Source organism: Scyliorhinus torazame, chromosome 7 (genome assembly GCF_047496885.1).
Source record: "Scyliorhinus torazame isolate Kashiwa2021f chromosome 7, sScyTor2.1, whole genome shotgun sequence".
NCBI lineage: Eukaryota > Metazoa > Chordata > Chondrichthyes > Carcharhiniformes > Scyliorhinidae > Scyliorhinus > Scyliorhinus torazame.
The window spans coordinates 35010062-35028636 of record NC_092713.1 but is presented as its reverse complement, the minus strand read 5'-3'; the positions used below and the strand labels follow the sequence as shown (position 1 = coordinate 35028636).

General features: G+C 44.7%; 1 protein-coding gene across 1 annotated transcript in view; it reads right to left on the bottom strand.

Moving 5' to 3' along the window:
- Positions 1 to 18575, bottom strand: part of abcd3a (ATP-binding cassette, sub-family D (ALD), member 3a) — a 119045-nt gene that overhangs the window by 42047 nt on the left and 58423 nt on the right. The window contains exons 11-15 of the mRNA XM_072510541.1: positions 13052 to 13121; positions 5780 to 5877; positions 3555 to 3646; positions 818 to 909; positions 72 to 135 (exon numbers count right to left, since the gene is read on the bottom strand). Coding sequence (XP_072366642.1) covers positions 72 to 135; positions 818 to 909; positions 3555 to 3646; positions 5780 to 5877; positions 13052 to 13121 — 416 coding nt within the window. The remainder of the gene's footprint in view (positions 1 to 71; positions 136 to 817; positions 910 to 3554; positions 3647 to 5779; positions 5878 to 13051; positions 13122 to 18575) is intronic.

The following is an 18575-nucleotide window of genomic DNA, read 5'->3' as shown; positions in this document are numbered from 1 at the left end:
TTGGAAAAAGCCAAAAGTTGGCCAGACTTTGCATTGCACTCCACAAGCTCAGTATACAATATTACACTTACTTGATAACATGATCCATAATAATGATTTCCCCACTGCCAGGTATCAAAGGTATTGTTTTGGAACCTGTAATAGGAAAATTAGAGATCACGTATAAACTTTAAGTGACTACACCTTGCATGTGCATGACAAAGGGAATAACAAATGGAAGAATTTTGCACTTTGGGATTAGCTGATTTGTCAGCTCCCCAATATTTTGTCTCCTCTCAAATGCTGGATTATGTGCCGCAATTTGGCTCTGCAGGTGATTTATTCTTTGCCGATGACGTGACTTTTATGCCTAGAAAATGACTTTGGGGAAGTTATTCCACTGTGAAAGTTTTTCCTTTCCTAGCGTTCATAGATATGCACATATTTGTAACGATCACTGGATCCTAATCAGTAATATGCATCCTGGTTGACAGCTGAGGGGGTCACCAAAAGCAGCTATTATACACCACTGGTTAACATTGAGTCGTTGACCTAAATTATTAACTCTATTTTGCTCTTGACAGATCTGCCTGATCTCTGTACTTCCAGTATTTTCTGTTTTTATTTCAGATTTCTAGCATCTGCAGTATTTTGCTTTTGCAATGTCCAGTCATCTAGGCTAATGTAACGCAGGTCAAGATTCCAGAACCAAAACATATACAACTCAAAATATCAGACTAAGAACTAACTAAAAGGATGCTGTTTATGTTGATATGAAGCTGTTCTCTTTTACATGGTCAAAAAACGCATAGAGTGCCATGTTTGTTGAGATACTCACCCTTATCCTGCTGGGAAACCATTGTGCGTTCATATTTTCCACTATTTAACTCCTTCAAAACTTGCATTAATTCAGTGATTCGAGCTGTGAAGCTAAATAGAAAAATAACATCTGAAAAGTTCAGTAGATTTCTAGTGATCTAACAGCTGTCGTTTTTAATAGAACTAATGCAGGAAAAATATTACAGCAAGTAGCAATTGTGAATATTAAGTGCAAAGATCATTAAACCCTCTAAAGCCACAAATAAACTGTATTCAGAACAAGTTATTTACACACTTTAGTACTTGACCAGAGTTAGCTAAAACCTTTGTAGTCATGTTGATTTTATTTTTGCAAATATTAATAAATGAAAGAAACATTACGCTGAAGTAATGCTGATGTCATAAAATCACAATACTAAGATCGCTAGCATTTAGGAGATACGATGTAAGAGGGAAGATGTCACAGAAACTAATTGTTCTGATGGGGAATCCAGAACAAGGGGACATAATCTTGGAGCTAAGCAATGAAAAGGAATGAAATAAGGAGAAAAAAAAAATCACTGCAATCTAGAATGCTCTCTCCCAAAAGGATGTGGCTACTGAGACAATTGAATTTTTTAAGACTGGACTTGATATATTTCTGTTTGGTAAATGCACCAAGGCACAAAGACAAGTGGAGTAGAAATACAGATCATAATCAAATACAGCAATAATCTAAATAGACAATGGGAACAGTTTCAAGGGATTGATTGACCTACTCAAGTTCACAAAACATCAAATAGATTTTCCTCTAAGTTTGTGTGTTAGGATGTTACTTGATAGAATACGTTCTCTGGCTTATAGCCATCTCAGATGGCCACCTGTAAAGGACCATGGGAATTATGTCCAGCCTAGGACTCAAACACACTCCGAGCTTGTGTGTGTATTTGCAACCCAAATAGCTAGGCACGATCGAAACCCCCGCTCGTTTGCATTCTAATGGACCATTTCCCAAGAACAAAAGGACTGTACTCAGGTAACCGATACAGATGCAGACTAACCGGCACCACTCCCTTTGCTAAGAAATCCCAAACAGCCAAGGTCAATGACCGTTCAGGACACGCCCAGCTATCAGGTCACCCGCCCCTTTATTGGCCAAAATCGAAGGCAGTGATCGAAGCCTGTCGAATTATTGGGTCCAAAGCTAAGGACCGCCCCAGAGTGTGAAATCCCAGAGGGATAAAAAAAGAGACACAGCCATGTGTTTGGTCTCTCTTGGCCCCGGCCTACGCTTAAAACCAAGTGTAGCATTACGACCAGAAGACAAGTTCAAGACCAACGATCGCTACCAGACAGATAAGCCCAGCAGAAACAAAGCCACTTCTTCTACCCAGCCACGCAAGATCCGAACAAAGGCCTTGTTCATCTGCAAAGAGCCGGTTGCCCTGAAGTTAAATATAGGTTATTGTAGTTGTTAGGTGTAGTTTAACTTGTAGTGTTTTATGTCGCATGTCGAAGTAATCCTTGTGTATAAATAAGCTATCTTTAAACTTGAACTGACAAACTGGTTGTTTGATTCTTTGATCGATATCCGGTAAAGCCTTGTGGCGGTATCATTTGATACTTGGCGACTCTGAAAAGCAATATTATGTAGCCATCTGGGATGGCCACTTACAATCAGGAACAGAGAAGGTCGCAAAGCATAGCGTGAAAAATGGACAATGCGAGATTGAGGCAGACTCAGAGCCTGGAAATGTATATTTGCGAGTGAGGAATCCTGACGGTATCGAAACCCCAACCGATTAGCATTTGATGGACTGATTAGCATTTGATGGCCCATCTCCACCAGACAAAGGACTGGTACTTGAGCGACGAGTACAGTCCCAGACATTTCGGCGCCGCTCCCTGTACTAGGGAAGCACAAACAACAGGGTCAATGACCGCTTGGGACACGCCCAGCCATCAAGGCACCCGCCCATTTATTGGTTCGATTCGAACATAGTGATCAGGGATCACCCAATTAGTGGGGTCCAAACTGAAGGACCGCCCAAAAGAGCGCGAAAACCCCCAAGGATAAGAAACCCCCAAGCATAAGAAGAGAATCCACCATGTGTTCGGCCTCTTTTGGACCTGGCGCTCCGGCAACGTCCATCTCCAATCGCAGCACCACCACAGGCAAGTTCAAGTTCAACTCCCGCTGCCAGACCTCTGAGCCTAGCTGAGCACCAGTTACTCCTACAGACCCGATAGATCCAGAATCGAACAACGGCCACTGTTCCTCTGACCTAAGCCGGGTGCCTGAAGTTAAGTACAGGTTGTCTTAGTCGATAGGTGTAGTTTAACTAGTAGTGTTCATGTTGCATGATTAATTGTGTGTATAGATAAAGTACCCTTGACCTTGAACTAACTAATTGCTGTTTGGCTCTTTGATCGATAGCCGGTTGAACCTCGTGGTGGTATCACTTGATACCTGGCAACTCTTGAGCATTAGAATATTAATATCCAAAGGAAGGAGGGCAACCTCACTCACTGCCATATCTAGTTAATTTGGCAACATTATTGGTGACGCTGGTGGGACAGTGTTCCAATCATTAAAAAGGGCATCATTATTAATTGGCAACCTTACTCCGGTGCCGAAAGAGCAACAGGCTGTTGTATATGTTTTCTATTAAAACATAAAGCAATTTTTGTACCTTTGTACTTGGCATTGATAGGAAACTAATGAAAAATACCTAGAAATAAGAACTATTAAATCTAGCTGGATACACTAAGCTTACCCAGACAATCTTGTCATTTCACGACCAGCCAACACAATCCTTCCAAGTGCTTGAGACATTCTCAGTAACATACGACCACTTTGGTAGTAGTCCTAAGAAAGCAAAGCTTAATCAATTTTAAAATAATATATTTGGTTTTACTCTTGGTCACATTGCAAGGAAACAGACTTGGTATCTGCAAGCAATAAACTGCCCCTTTTGGCAATTAAATGTAGGGGGGAAAACATAGATACATAGAAGATAGGAGCAGGAGGAGGCCTTTTGGCCATTCAAGCCTGCTCTGCCATTTATCACAATCATGGCTGATTATACAACTCAATAGTCTAATCCTACTTTCTCCCCATAGCCCTTGATCCCATTTGCCCTACTTTGCTATATCTGGCCGCCTCTTGAATATATTCAATGTTTTAGCATCAACTGCTTCCTGTGGTCATGAATTCCACAGGCTCACCACTGTTTGAGTAAAGAAATGTCTTCTCTGTCCGAAATAGTTTACCCTGAATCCTCAGACTGTGACCCCTGGTTCTGGACAGACCCACCATTGGGAACATCTGCCCTGCATCCACCCTGTCTAGTCCTGTTGGAATTTTATAAGTCTCTGAGATCCCCCCTCATTCTTCTGAACTCCAGCGAGAACAATCCTAACCTAGTCAATCTCTCCTCTTGTGACAGTCCCATCATCCCTGGAATCAGTCTGGTAAACCTTCACTGCACTCCCTCGAGAGCAAGAACACCCTTCCTCAGAAAGGGAGACCAAAACTGCACACAATATTCTAGGTGTGGCCTCACCAAGGCCCTGTATAATTGCAGCAACACATCCATCCCTGCATCTGTACTTGAAGCCATGAAGGCCAACATACCATTAGCCTTCTTTACCGCCTGCTACACCTGCATGCTTACCTTCAACGACTAGTGCACAAGGACACCCAGGTCCCGCTGCACACTCCCCTCTCCCAATTTACAACCTTTCGGGTAGTAATCTGCCTTCCTGATTTTGCTTCCAAAGTGAATAACTTCACACTTATCCAAATTATACTGCCTCTGCCATTGATTTGACCACTCACCCAATGCTGTAGGATCTCTGCATCCTCGTCACAGTTCACCCTCCCACTCAACTTGGTATCATCTGCAAACTTTTGAGATGTTACATTTTATTCCCTCATCCAAATCATTAATATATATTGTGAATAGCTAGGGTCCCAGCACCGATCCCTGTGGCACCCCACTAGTTACTGCCTACCAATTTGAAAAGAACCCAACAATTCCTAGTCTTTGTTTCCTCTCTGTCAACCAGTTTTCTATCCACCTCAATACACTTCCCCCAATCCCATGCGCTTTAATTTTGCATAATATTCTGTTATGCGGGACTTTGTCAAACGCCTTCTGAAAGTCCAAGTATACCACATCGACTGGCTCCCCCTTGTCAACTGTACTGGTTACATCGTCAATCCAACTGATTTGTGAAGCATGATTTTCCCTCTAATAAATCCATGCTGACTCTGACTGATCCTGCCACTGCTTCCTAGATGTTCCGCTATAAAGTCCTTGATAATTAATTCAAGAATTTTTCTCACTACCAATGTTAGGCTTACTGGTCTATAATTCCGTATTTTCTCTACCTCCCTTTTTGAACATTGGAGTGACATTAGCTACCTTCCAATCTGCAGGGACTGTTCCAGAGTCTATAGAATCCCGGAAGATGACCACTAATGCATCCACTATCTCCAGAGCCACCTCCTTAAGTACTCTGGGATGCAGATTATCAGGCCCTGGGGATTTAGCCACCTTCAATCCCATCAATTTTCTCAGCACCATTTCTTTACTAATATTGATCTCCGTCAGTCCTTCCCTCTCACTAAACATTTCATTCTCCAGCATTTCTGGTATCTTATTTGTGTTCTCTTTTGTGAAGACAGAACCAAAGTATGTATTCAAATGTTCAGACATTTCTTTGTTCCTTATTATGCATTCCCCTGTTTCTGTCTGTAGGGGGCCTACATTTGTCTTTACCAATCGCTTTCTCTTCATATATCTGTAGAAACGCTTAGTGTCAGTCTTTATGGTCCCTGCAAGCTTATTTTCGTATTGTATTTTTCCCTTCTTAATCAATCCCTTGGTCCTTCTTTGCTGAATTCTAAACTGCTCCCAATCCTCAAGACTTATTCTTGTACAATCTGTATACTTCTTCCTTGGATCGGGTACGCTAAATGCTAAACAAAACTTACCTCCAACAATTCAGCATGGTTACTTTTCAGGTGGCGAGTATGAGAGAGATTCAAGAAGGGTCGGCTTACTACCAGATAACCAACAACAGTAGCAAGATCTGCAATAAATTTGAAAACACACCATTTTAGAAAATACAGTTAATGTGCCAAGGATATTTTCTTACAATCCCAGTTGATATTACTAGTGAATAAAAAGATCCCAGAATGGAACTCTGGCTCAAGACCGTAGCTTTTACTTTTTTTTTAAATGTATGGTGTCACAGTAATGCCAATTAGCTTTTAAAAACAAAAACATTTATTAAACATGGAAAGTTTGACTGGAATACAATACTCCTTCAATCCCCCTTCCCTTACCTTCACAAATATATACAGTTTTACAGAATAATAGAGGTTACAAAATATATTTTATGCTACAATGTTCTCAGTAAACACACAGTTCCTGTAACCCAACAGGCTAACTGTGGTCAAAATTCCATTCTGAAACCAAGTGGTATATGTCACCCAGTCGGACATCTGTGGATTTTTCTCCACAAATTCCCCCCAGAAGATTGTCACTGGAGTGTTTCCAAACTCCACTCTTGAAAAGACTCTCCTTGGAATCTTCTTTAAACAATGCTTTCTCTCAGCTGGTCCTAGCACGGATCCACATCCAGGTTTTCCAACTCTTCTTTCATTCTTTCTGTGTCTAGATTAGCTAGGAGCTTTCAATCATTCACACAGTCTCTCAGGGTCCAGCCATAAATTGTTTCAACCTTTTACTTCACAGGCTGTAGTAAGATATCACCAAACTTAGTGCTTCCGATATCACTGCTGGCTTTTCACTAGCCAACTCCACCAGGTCTGCACTTTTCAGTTCTAATTTTAACTTCAACAAACAGTACCCTGTTCCAATGGCAGTACCTTAGTGTTCCTTTTTACTTCAATCTTCCAGGAAACTTATCTTAATTTCTCCACTTTCTTGAACTAACTGTCCTCGAGCTTCTGGACTTCCTTTCTTGCCCATTTCTCCATCATATGGCTTTTGTGCTTCTAGCAGGGCTGTGGGAGCTACCTTCGCTCTCATAGAAACATGAAAAATAGGAGTAGGCCATTCTAATCCTTTGAGCCTGCTCCGTCATTTATTATAATCATGGCTGATCATCCAACTCAATAGCCTCATCCAACATTCTCTCCCATTTCCTTTGATCCCCTTTGCCCCAAGAGCTATATCTAACTCCTTCTTGAAAACATGCAATGTTTTGGCCTCAACTACTTCCTAAGGTAGCGAATTCCACAAGCTTACCACTTTCTGGGTGAAGAAATTTCTCCTCATCTCAGTCCTAAAATGGTTTACCCTGTAACTGTAGACTATGATCCCTGGTTCTGGATACCCCCACCATCATGATCATTCTTCCTGCGTATACCCTGTCTAGCCCTGTTAGAATTTTATAGGTTTCTATGAGATACCCCACATTCTTCTGAACTCCAGCGAATATAATCCTTACCGACTCAGTTTCTTCTTGTACATGAGTCCCACCATCCCAGGAATCAGTCTGGTGAGCGTTTTCTGCATTCCCTCTGAGCAACAACTTCCTTCCTCAGATAATGAGACCAAAACTGCATACAATATCCCAGGTGTGGCCTCACCGAGGCCCTGTATAATTGCAGCAAGACATCCCTGCTCCTGTACTCAAAACCTCTCGATATGAAGGCCGACATACCATTTGCCTTCTTTATCGTCTGTTCCACCTGCATGCTTACCTTCAACAACTGGTGTACGAGGATACCCAGGTCTTGTTGCACATTCCCCTATCTCAATCTATAGCCATTCAGATAATAATCTGCCTTCCTGTTTTTGCTACCAAAATGGATAACCTCACATTTATCCTCATTACACTGCATCTGCCATGCCCACTTATTCAGCTTGTTCAAATCACGCTGAAGCATCTCTGCATCGTCCCCACAGCTCACCCTCCCACACAGCTTTGTGTAACTGCTAAGAATTCAGCTAAAAAGAAACTCAAAAGGCCTGCGAACCCCAAAAGGTGCCCCTGGTTGCTAAGCAACAGCTTCTGTCTCTAAGTTTGTGGTTACTTTGTCATAAACTCTCTAAGCACATGCAAACACCTTTGTTTAACATGAGTTTTACCCTTTCTTACACAAAAACACTAAATTAAACCCACTTAAATCTATCCCTTATTTCTAATATCCAATGATGCAGATTACTTACAACTACTTTTGCTTCCTGACAACTTTGTATACAAATTTCAGCATATTTGTTCAAAGAAAGATCCAACAATATTTCAAAAGGGTAAAACTTGACCTATAAAATCTTGATCAGAAAAGGACAAATACAAAACTGAAGTTTTAGATTGTAGAAGTGCCACAAATCAAATATTAAAAAAAATATATTTCTATTCAATTTTTCAATGTTTTAGAAAAAAAACACACCGAACATATTAAACCCCCCACTCAATAACATAGGAATTAGGAGCAGAAGTAGGCAATTCAGCCCTTCGAGCCTGCACCACCATTAAATCAGATCATGGCGGGCCTCTTCCTGGTCTCAAAGCCACCTCCCTACCCATTCCCCATATCCCTTTAACCCATTTTCTATCGGAAATATATCTACCTCCCACTGAAAACCATGTAATGATTCAGACTCCACTGCACTCTGGGGCAGCGAGTTTCACAAACGCATCACCCTCTGCGAGAAGTAGTGCCTCCTCCTCTCAGTTTTAAATGCCGCCTCTGAACATATATCCATGACCTCTTGTTCTAGATTGCCCCACAAGGGGGAACATTTGGTCTGCATTTACTTTATCAATCCCTTTTCGTATTTTACGTACCTCGATTAGATCCCCTCTCATCCTTCTAAACTTCAGCGAGTATAAGCCCAAACTGTTTAATCTCTCCTCATTTGTCAACCCCTTCATCCCCAGAATCAATCCCCCCCTCCTTCCCCCCTTAACAGTTGACAGTAACCAACCTCTCCAAAATGCAAAATGACAAACCCCAACTATTGTGGAACCCATCATCCGCCCTCTTTAGGGCAAATTTCACCTTTCCAGGCTAAGAACTCCAATAGGTTCCCCCGCCACGCCGAGGCACAGGGTGGAAAAGCTGACCTCCATCCTAACGATGCAATCAACGATGCAAAGGCTAAAATATCTGCCCCCGCACCCGTCGGCAACGCCAGCCGGTCTGACACCCCGAATATGGCCTCAGGGGACTGGACTCCATATCTACATAGAACACCGCCGGGATGGTGTTGAAAACTGACCTCTAGAACCTTTCCAACTTCAGGCAAGACCAAAACATATGCACATGATTTGCAGGGCCCCTCCCACGCCACTCTCAAATGTCCTCTACCCCCTCAAACAGCTGGCTCATCTTTGACTTCATCAGATGCACCCTATGCAGCATCTTCAATTGTACCAGCCCCAACCTTGCACACAAGGCCAAGGAATTAACCCTCCACAGCACCTAGCACCACAATTCCTCCTTCAATTCAGCCCCCATCTTCCTTTCCCACTTAGCCTTAATCCTCTCCATGGACATATTATCCTCCTCCAAAATCCTCTCATAAATCACTGAGATGACCCCCTCTTTAACTCCCACCCCCGCTGACAGCACTTCTTCCAACAATGAGGTGGTGGGCACTATCGGAAATTTTGGAAAAACTTTCCTCGTGAAGTCACGCACCTGCATGTACCGGAAACTCTCCTCCCATGCCAGCCCAAAGTTCTCATTCAACTCCTCCAAGTGCGCAAGCTGCCTCCCAGACTCTTCATCTCCCTATCCCCGGAACCTCGCATCCATCCTCCCCGGATCAAATCCATGATTCCCCCTAATTGGCATCATCCTCGACCCCGCTCCAAACCTAAAATGCTATCGGAATTGCCTCAAAATCTTCAGCATGGCCATCACCCAAGACTACCTGAATACTTCCCTGGGGCCAATGGGAACAGCGGCGCTGCCAGCACTCGCAACCCGAACCCCGCCTCCATCCTTACCCACAAAGCCCCCCCGCACCCCCCGCAATTCCAACCCGTACCTTCTCCGCATTCGCTGCCCAGTAATAATACATCAAATTTGGGAGGCCTAACGCCCGCTCCCCGACTGCCATCCCCTAGGCAGTACAACCTTCCTTATCCTGGCCACCTTCCCCGCCCAAACAATTGAGGAATTCAGCCTATCTACACCCTTGAAAAAAGCCTTTGGCAAAAAGACCAACAGGCACTGAAATAAAAGCAAAAACCACAATAAAATGTTCATTTTCACCGCCTGCACCCAGCCCACCAACGACAGAGGAAGATTACCCCGTCTCAACAAATCTGCCTTCACCCTCTTGGCCAAACTTGAAAAATTCAATTTCTGAAGCCCTGTCCAGTCCCAAGCCGCCTGCACCCCCAGATAGCTAAAATGAGACGCTGCCACACAGCGTGGCAACCCCCCCCCTATCCTAACCCCCATCCATTGAGTGGAAACCGCAAAATACTCACTTTTGCCCAAGTTCAGCTTACACCCCGAACTGCCCGAAATTTTAGAAACAAACTCCATTTTGTGTCCCCCATTGAGGAGCCCGACTCTGAAATGTATAGCAACAAATTGTCCGCGTACAAGGACACCCTTTGCTCCACCCTTACACCACCTCACAATCCCCTTCCACAGCTCTGAGCTCCTCAGTGCAACGGCCAAGGGCTGTATCATTATTGCAAACAGAATGGGGGACATGGGGAACCCCTGCCTCGTTCCCCAGTGCAACAAAAAATAGCCGGAATATTTTTAAAATAAATTTAGAGTACCCAATTAATTTTTCCCTATTAAGGGGCAATTTAGCGTCGCCAATCCATCTACCCTGCACAGAGCTGGGATTGAACCTGGGACCTCGGCGCTGTGAGGCAGCGGTGCTAACCACTGCACCACCGTGACACCCACCCACCCACCCCCACCCCCACCCCGCCACCGTCCTTGACGCCAACTGCTTCATTGCAAAATGGCGCCACAGATACAAGTAAATAATAGAATGACAAAATCGGCAGAATGATTCTCTTCAGACACAGATGTAAGAAGCTCCACAGAATGAACAATTTCGCTCAAATTTGCCAATAGGATACTGAGTATATGCATGATTCAGCAATGTTTCCCGTTTCCTCACTTCCTTTGGAGGCCAAAGGGCTTGGAGAACTTTAGTCTCCAGTGACAAAAGCACAAAATCAAGCTGAAAAACAAAGGTCGCACTCTGAGAATTGACGGTACCACTGGCCTCTATGCTATCTCTCGGCTGAAAAATCACACTGAGGGGTCAGAAGGGCATTGACGTCATTGGGGGCAGGCCGCCATGTCACCAGAGAGTGGGGCGTGATGTAGGGACCCCGCAAGAGGGGGCACGGGGCCCCCAAAAGTCCACCTCTGCTCCCACGGGGTTGCAAACAAGGGTCAGATTGCCACTCCACCCCTACTTTTTAAAACTTTAAACTCTGCGCAGGTAATGACAAAACCACCAGCGTCTTTGATCTTTTATGTGTGCTGATCAATCTCTCTTTCCAAACAAATCTACAAATCTCCAGCTACAAAACCAGTTCAATCCCCAACACAAAAATATTATCTTCCAATTGTGCCGTTTTAACACAATAAAGCGTTCAAAGGCACTTTGCAGGGGCAATAACACTCACCCACATGAGAAGATATTAGGGAAATTGCCCAGAGCTTGGTCAAAGAGTGCATCTTAAAGGTGAAAAGTGAGATGGCGAAGCAGTGAGATTTAGGGCACGGGAATGAGACTAACAGCGGAGCCGGGAGGATAAAAGAGCAAGACTGAAAGCGGAGCCGAGAGAATAAATGACAAATAGACTCAAAACAAACCTCAGAAATCTTTACTCAAAAGGGTGATAAATATTTGGAGTGTTATACAGGTACACTACTGGAAGAAAACAGTAGGGGGGGGGTTGGAGATGCAATTTAACACTGGTGGTTGAACTGAATATCAGGACGACTTCCGGGTGCGGCAATGCGGAGCTGAGCCGCACGATTCGGCAGCTCCCGCTACCACGGACTTTCGGGCTCGCTAGAAGAGCCCCAACGGGATTTTTTTTTTTAAAAACTAACCCGTGGAAAGTAAGAGGGAGGTCCCCCTCCAACTTGCATGAAACGGACTCGAAGCGCAACGGCCACAAAGGTGGCATTGAAGCAACGGGAAAAAAACGAGGAAAAAAGAAAAAATGGCGGCGGCCAGAGACAAAGGTGAGCTGCAGGAGCTGGAGCAGCGGGAAGGACCGGGGAAGAAAGATAGAATGGCGGCGGCCAGAGACAAAGGTGAGCTGCAGGAGCTGGAGCAGCGTGAAGGACCGGGGAAGAAAGATAGAATGGCGGCGGCCAGAGACAAAGTGGAGATGCAGGAGTTTATTAGGCACTGCTTCGAGGAGCATCGTGAGATGCGTAAGGAAATGCTGGCGCCTATGCTTTCGCCAATCGAAGGACTAGGGATCACCCAGAAGGCCCACGAGGTTCAGATCCAGGAGGTACAAAAAAGAGTTGGTCAGAACAAGGACGAGATCTCGGGCCTGGTGGCGAGAGTGGAGCAGAGCGAGGCGCTGCACAGGAGGTGGGCGGGAAGACTCGAAGACCTGGAGAACAGGTCGAGGAGAAAGAATCTGCGTATCCTGGGTCTCCCTGAAGGAGCGGAGGGGGCAGATGCCGGGGCATACGCGAGCACGATGCTCGGGGCGATGATGGGCAAGGAGGCCCCTTCGAGGCCGCTGGAGTTGGACGGGGCACACCAGGTGCTGGCGAGGAGGCCCCGGGCAAATGAGCCGCCAAGAGCGATGGTGGTGAGGTTCCACCGGTTCACGGACAGAGAGTGGGTCCTGAAATGGGCCAAGAAGGAGCGGAGCAGCAAGTGGGACAATGCAGAGATCCGAATCTACCCGGACTGGAGCACGGAGGTTGCAAAGCGGAGAGCGGGTTTCAACCGGGCCAAAGCGGTGTTGCACCGGAAAGAAGTGAAATTCGGAATGCTGCAGCCGGCACGACCGTGGGTCACATACAAGGGCCAAGAACTGAATATCAGGTCAACCCTGATTTTGTTCATCCTGGTCTATGTTCTTAAATATCTTTGAAGAAATACATTTCTAAATAGCACTCAAGCACACTGGCACAATAACTGAAAGTTGATAAAGTACAAGATGATTTACATTTTGAGATGACATCGTATTTTTCTCCATCTATTAGGATGGTTATTATTTAAAAAAAAAAAAAAAATCACAATTTTTTACTGCATATATTACTTACATTTGGCAATTATACTGTCCACAAATCCCATGGTGAAGCGGAAAACAATGAAATTGTGTAGGTGATCAACCTGTTGTGAAAAATATATAAAAATTTGATGTATTAAAGATGAAGTGTCAAACCTGTCAGAATCTCTGATGCAAATGGACTAGTGTATAGACTTCTACACTATCTTATATTAACCAAGCAAATCAAAATACAGCTATTGTGGTAAATAAAACAAGGAGGAACGTAGACAATACAAAGTGTTACTGACAGTGAAAATACAACGTACATGTGTAGGGAATAGTCCATGTAGAATAAATGGCCATTTATTAACCATTGGAGGGAGAAGCCAAGAAATAAAAGAGCGCGAGAATCACTGAAACTGAGAGCAGAGCCGGAGGGGGATTAAAGAGTGCGAGAAAGAGCGGAGCCAGGAGGATAAAAGAGCCCGAGAAAGAGTGAGACTAACAGCGGAGCCGGGAGGATAAAAGGGCCCGAGAAAGAGTGAGACTAACAGCGGAGCCGGGAGGATAAAAGAACGCGAGAAGGAAGCAGATTGGGAGCAGAGCTGGGCGGATAAAAGAGCACGAGAAAGAGCGAGACTGAACGCAAAGTGCTAGCTTGGAATTTGGAGCTCCTGAGGTGACATCAAGATTCAAAAGTGACACAGGGCAAGTGGAAGCAACTGATTGGGCGAGTACATTCGGGCAAGTATCTACTACTTTTATTGCTTATAGCTTGTAAGGTCTATATTTTGTGGTCTAAACTTTGTAATGGCTCTATTTTGCAGTAACGAGGACCAGGGAAGAAGGGCCCTGGAGTAATTCATATTATTTGATTTTAAGTATCTTCCAAAAGGTTTAATTTAATGGGGTAAGTCATGACAGGAGAGGTCAACGCCATGGTGTGCTCCTCCTGCTCCATTTGGGAAGCCAGGAACATTTCCAGTGCCCAGGTCCAGCATGAGTGCAGGAAGTGTCTCCAACTGCAGCTCCTGCAGGGCTGAAGCGGCGACTGGGTACACAGTGGAGAATCCATGGGTTGAGAGTTTTGTGGATAGCTCGTATAGAGAGGTGGTCAGACCGCAGGGCAAGATCCAACAGGGAGGAAGGGAATGGGCGACCACCAGGCAGAGCAAGAGAACTACGCAGGCAGTCCAGGGATCTCCTGTGGCCATTCCCCTGCAAAACAGATAACAGTGTTGGATACTGTTGGGGTGGGGAATGGCCTCTCATGTGAAAGCAGCAACTGTCAAATTAGTTGCACCATGGTTGGCTCTGCTGCACAGGGGAGGAGTAAAAAGGTGTGGGAATGCAATTGTTATAAGGGATTCTATTGTAAGGGGAATAGATCGGCGTTTTTGTGGCTGCAAACAAGACTCCAAGGATAGTATGTTGTCTCCCTGGTGCTAGGGTCAAGGATGTCTCGGAGTGGCTGCAGGACATTCTGGAGGGGGAGGGTGAACAGCTGGTGGTCATGGTACACATTAGTACAAATAACATAGGTAAAAAATGGGATGAGACGCTAAAATCAGAATAGAAGGAGTTAGGAAGCAAGTTGAAAAGTAGACCTCAAAAAGGTCTACCTCAGGATTACCACCAGTGCCACATGCTAGTCAGAGCAGAAACAGCAGCATATATTAGAATGATTACGTAGCTGAAGAAAGGGTGCGAGGGGATTCCTGGGACATCGGGATCAGTTGTGGGGCAGGTGAGACCTGTACAAATTGGATGAGTTACACAGTAAAAAATAATGGGAACTGGGAAGGATCATGAACAATCTCCACAGAATCTATAGAATCACAGTTCAAAAGGAGGACATTCAACCCATTGAGTCTACACCGACCCTCTGAAAAAGAACCCTACCTGGGCCCACTCCTCTGCCCTATTCCCGTAACCTCACCTGACCCGCACATCTTTGGACATTAAGAGCAAATTTAGGGTGGCCAATCCACCTAACCTTTTTTTTTAATATGTTTTTTATTGGGGTTTTGAACAAAGTATATTTACAGTTATGTACAAAGAATAATATATATATATTATATATATATATATATATATATATATATACACACACACATACATAAAAGAGAAGAGGAAAAAAAACAATATAGAAGACTGGTGGGATATTGTGCCCTAGCTCAGCAACTCTGTACAGTTAGCAATATCCCTCTCACGCCTTGGTTACTTTCCCCTGATTCTTAGCTACCTGGCTATTCTTCTGCTTGTTTGTTGGCCACAAACAGGTCCCGGATCATTCTGTGGAAGCCGTTGTCTGACCCTCGGATGGCGAATTTGATTTTCTCCATTTGGAGAGATTCTGAGAGGTCGGACAGCCAGTCTGCATCTTTGAGTGGTGCTGCTGACCGCCAGCCGAACAGGATTCTACGGCGGGCGATCAGGGAGGCAAAGGCAAGGGCGTCCGCCTTCCTCCCAGGAATAGATCTGGCTGGTCTGAGCAATCCACCTAACCTGCACATCTTTGCACTATGGGGTACAACCCAAACAGCCAAAGGAAACCCACGCATATATGGGGAGAATGTGAAAACTCCACATAGTCACCATACGCTAGAATTGAACCCGGGTCCCTGGTGCTGGGAGGCAGCAGTACCAATCACTGTGCCACCATGCAGACCAAGACTGATGTCCTCGCGGGAGTATTTGCTGGTGGTTGGGGAGGGTTTAAACTCAAATGGTAGAGGGGTGGGAACGTATGCAAGGAGGCAGAAACAGGGACAAGAACAAAAGATAGAAAAGGGAATCGGAAAAATGATAGGCGGGGAAATCAAGGGCCAGAATCAAACAGCGCCACAGTGAAAAATAATGGGAATTGGGCAAGGAATGTTAAAAAGACAAACCTCAAGGCTTTGTGCCTTAATGCACTGCGAATTTGCAATAAAGTGGATGAATTAATCACGCAAACAGATGTCAACAGGCATGAGAGAGTCATCATTATGGAGACATGGCTGCAGGGTAACCAGAGATGGGAATTGCACATCCAGGGGTATTCAGACAGAAAAGAAAAGGCAATGGGGTTGCATTGCTAGTGAAAGAGGAAAATAACACAATAGTGAGTAAGGATACTAGCTCCGGCAATCTGTGACATGTTTGGGTAGAGTCGAGAAACACCAAGGGGCAAACAACCTTAATAGGAGTTGTATTTGGAACCCCAAACTGTAGTGGTGCTGTTGGGAATGGCATGAAACAAGAAATTAGAGACGCATGCGATAAAGGAACATCTGTAATTATGGGTGACTTTAATCTGCAGAGTACTGTAGAGCAGGGTTTTTCAAAGTGTGGGTCACGGGTGTGTGCAAGGAGGATCTCAGAGCAATAAGTCGGACCATTCCCATGGTGATCCCAATCGCGGGAAAAGCGCCCTACAGCTACTACCGGCTTTTACATCGAGAATGGCGACCACTGCCGCCTTATAAATGAAAATGAGGATGTGTAAAGTTTTCCAGCTAGAGCTGCAGCAGAGGTCACGGGCTCTGCATGCACACTTGACGTCAAGTGCCCTCCAGGTACGTGCTTTTGGCACCAAATCACGCAGCTGTGTTGCTTCCATTTTCCAACTGCTGGCAAGCAAAGCAAGTGAACTGTGAAGATGAATGGTTTCTTAAAACCAAGAGACGACTAGAGACTCAAATAGGCAGTTTACCTGATGGACAAGATCTCACAACTGAATCTGCTAGAGAGAGCTGTTGAGGAGAGCCCAGAGCAGGACCAGAACAAGTGCTAGTGTTATCTCTGTACAGAGCTCCAAGGCCTCTGGTTAATAATAATAATAGTAATAGTGATAACCGCTTGTCACAAGTAAGCTTCAATGAAGTTACTGTGAAAAGCCCCTAGTCGCCTGTTCAGGGAGGCTGGTACGGGAATTGAACCCACGCTGCTGGCATTGTTCTGCATTACAAGACAGTTGTTTAGCCCACTGTACTAAACCAGTCTACAAAGAAGAAATTAACGTGGGAACAAAGCAGTATAAAGATGATTTCTTGAGGCATGGTTTTGTCAATAGTGCCAATGTAAATAAGGATGCACTGCCCATGTATGTTATAAGCAGAGAAGTACTGCAAAATGAGAGAAGTTTCAGATTTTGAATGAGAAGCGGTGGGTGAAAAATTCCTTTTGAAGTTGAGACCCCAGAGTCAGTTATTAACTTAGAGCTGACTCCAAACTAAAAGACGAAGCTGCTGCAGCTGACCTGCAATGCCACATTAAAAACATGCCAAAAGCCCATGAGGCTGTCAACCATTCTGGTGTAGCATCTCCCAAGAGTATCAGGCGCAGAGTAAAACACGATTATTGCTATTGCCCTTCATGACGACCTACATGTGAGAGTTTGGGTTTTCCATTTTCATAAAGATGAAGACAGCACAAAGGAATTGGCTGAAGCTGCACCTGATATATACATTGCCCTCTGCTCCTTTGAACCTGATTCACATGAGATTGTGAGGACCAAGCAGGCTCCCCTTTCGCATTAAAGGTAAGCAACATGGCGTGTGTTGTGAAGATTGGTCCGTGTGTGTCGCAAAGGTCAATCGGCGTGTGTTGTGAAGGTCGGCCGGTTGGCAAAAATGGGTCCCGGGAAAAACAAGTTTGAAAAGCACTGCCATAGAGGAGGAATTCCTGCAGTGTATACGGGATACTTTTCTGCAACAGTATGTTGAGGAACCAACATACTGTTGCAGAATAGGCCGTGCTAGACTGGGGATTGCGTACATGTGTAAAAGTAAAGCGCAGGGGACTGGGGGTCGTATACGGAGATGGTTAGAAAACTATTTGTCAGACATGAAACAAAGGGTATGAATAAATGGGTATTTTTCCAAATGGCAGGCAGTAACTAGTGGGGTAGGGCAGGGCTCAGCACTAGGATCCCAGCAATTCAAAACACATGTTAATGATTTAGATGAGGGAACTAAATGTAATATCACCAAATTTGTTGTGACACAAAGTTGGGTGGGAGAGCGAGCTGTGAGGAGGATGCAGAGATGATTCAGTGTGATTTGAACAAGTAGAGCAAGTGGGCAAATGCATGGCAGATGCGGTTTAATGTGGCTAAATGTCAAGTTATCCACTTTGATACCAATAACAGGAAGGCAGATTATCTGAATGACTATAGACTGAGAGCGGAATGTGCAACGAGACCTGGGTGTTCTTGTACATCAGTTGTTGAAAGTAAGCATTCAGGTGCAACATACGATAAAGGCGGCAAATGGAATGCTGGCCTTCATAGTGAGAGGATTCAAGTACAGGTGCAGCGATGTGTTGCTGCAATTATACAGGGCCTTGGTGAGACCACATTGGAATATTGTCTGCAGTTTTGGTCTCCTCATCTGTGAAGAATGTTCTTGCTATAAAGGGAGAGCAGTGAAGGTTTACCAGACTAATTCCTGGGATGGCGGGACTGACGTATGAGGAGAGGTTGAGTCGGTTAGGATTATATTCACTAGAGTTCAGAAGAATGTGGGGTATCTCATAAAATCTATAAAATTCCACTAGGGCTGGACAGGGTAGATGCAGAGATGCAGGACGGA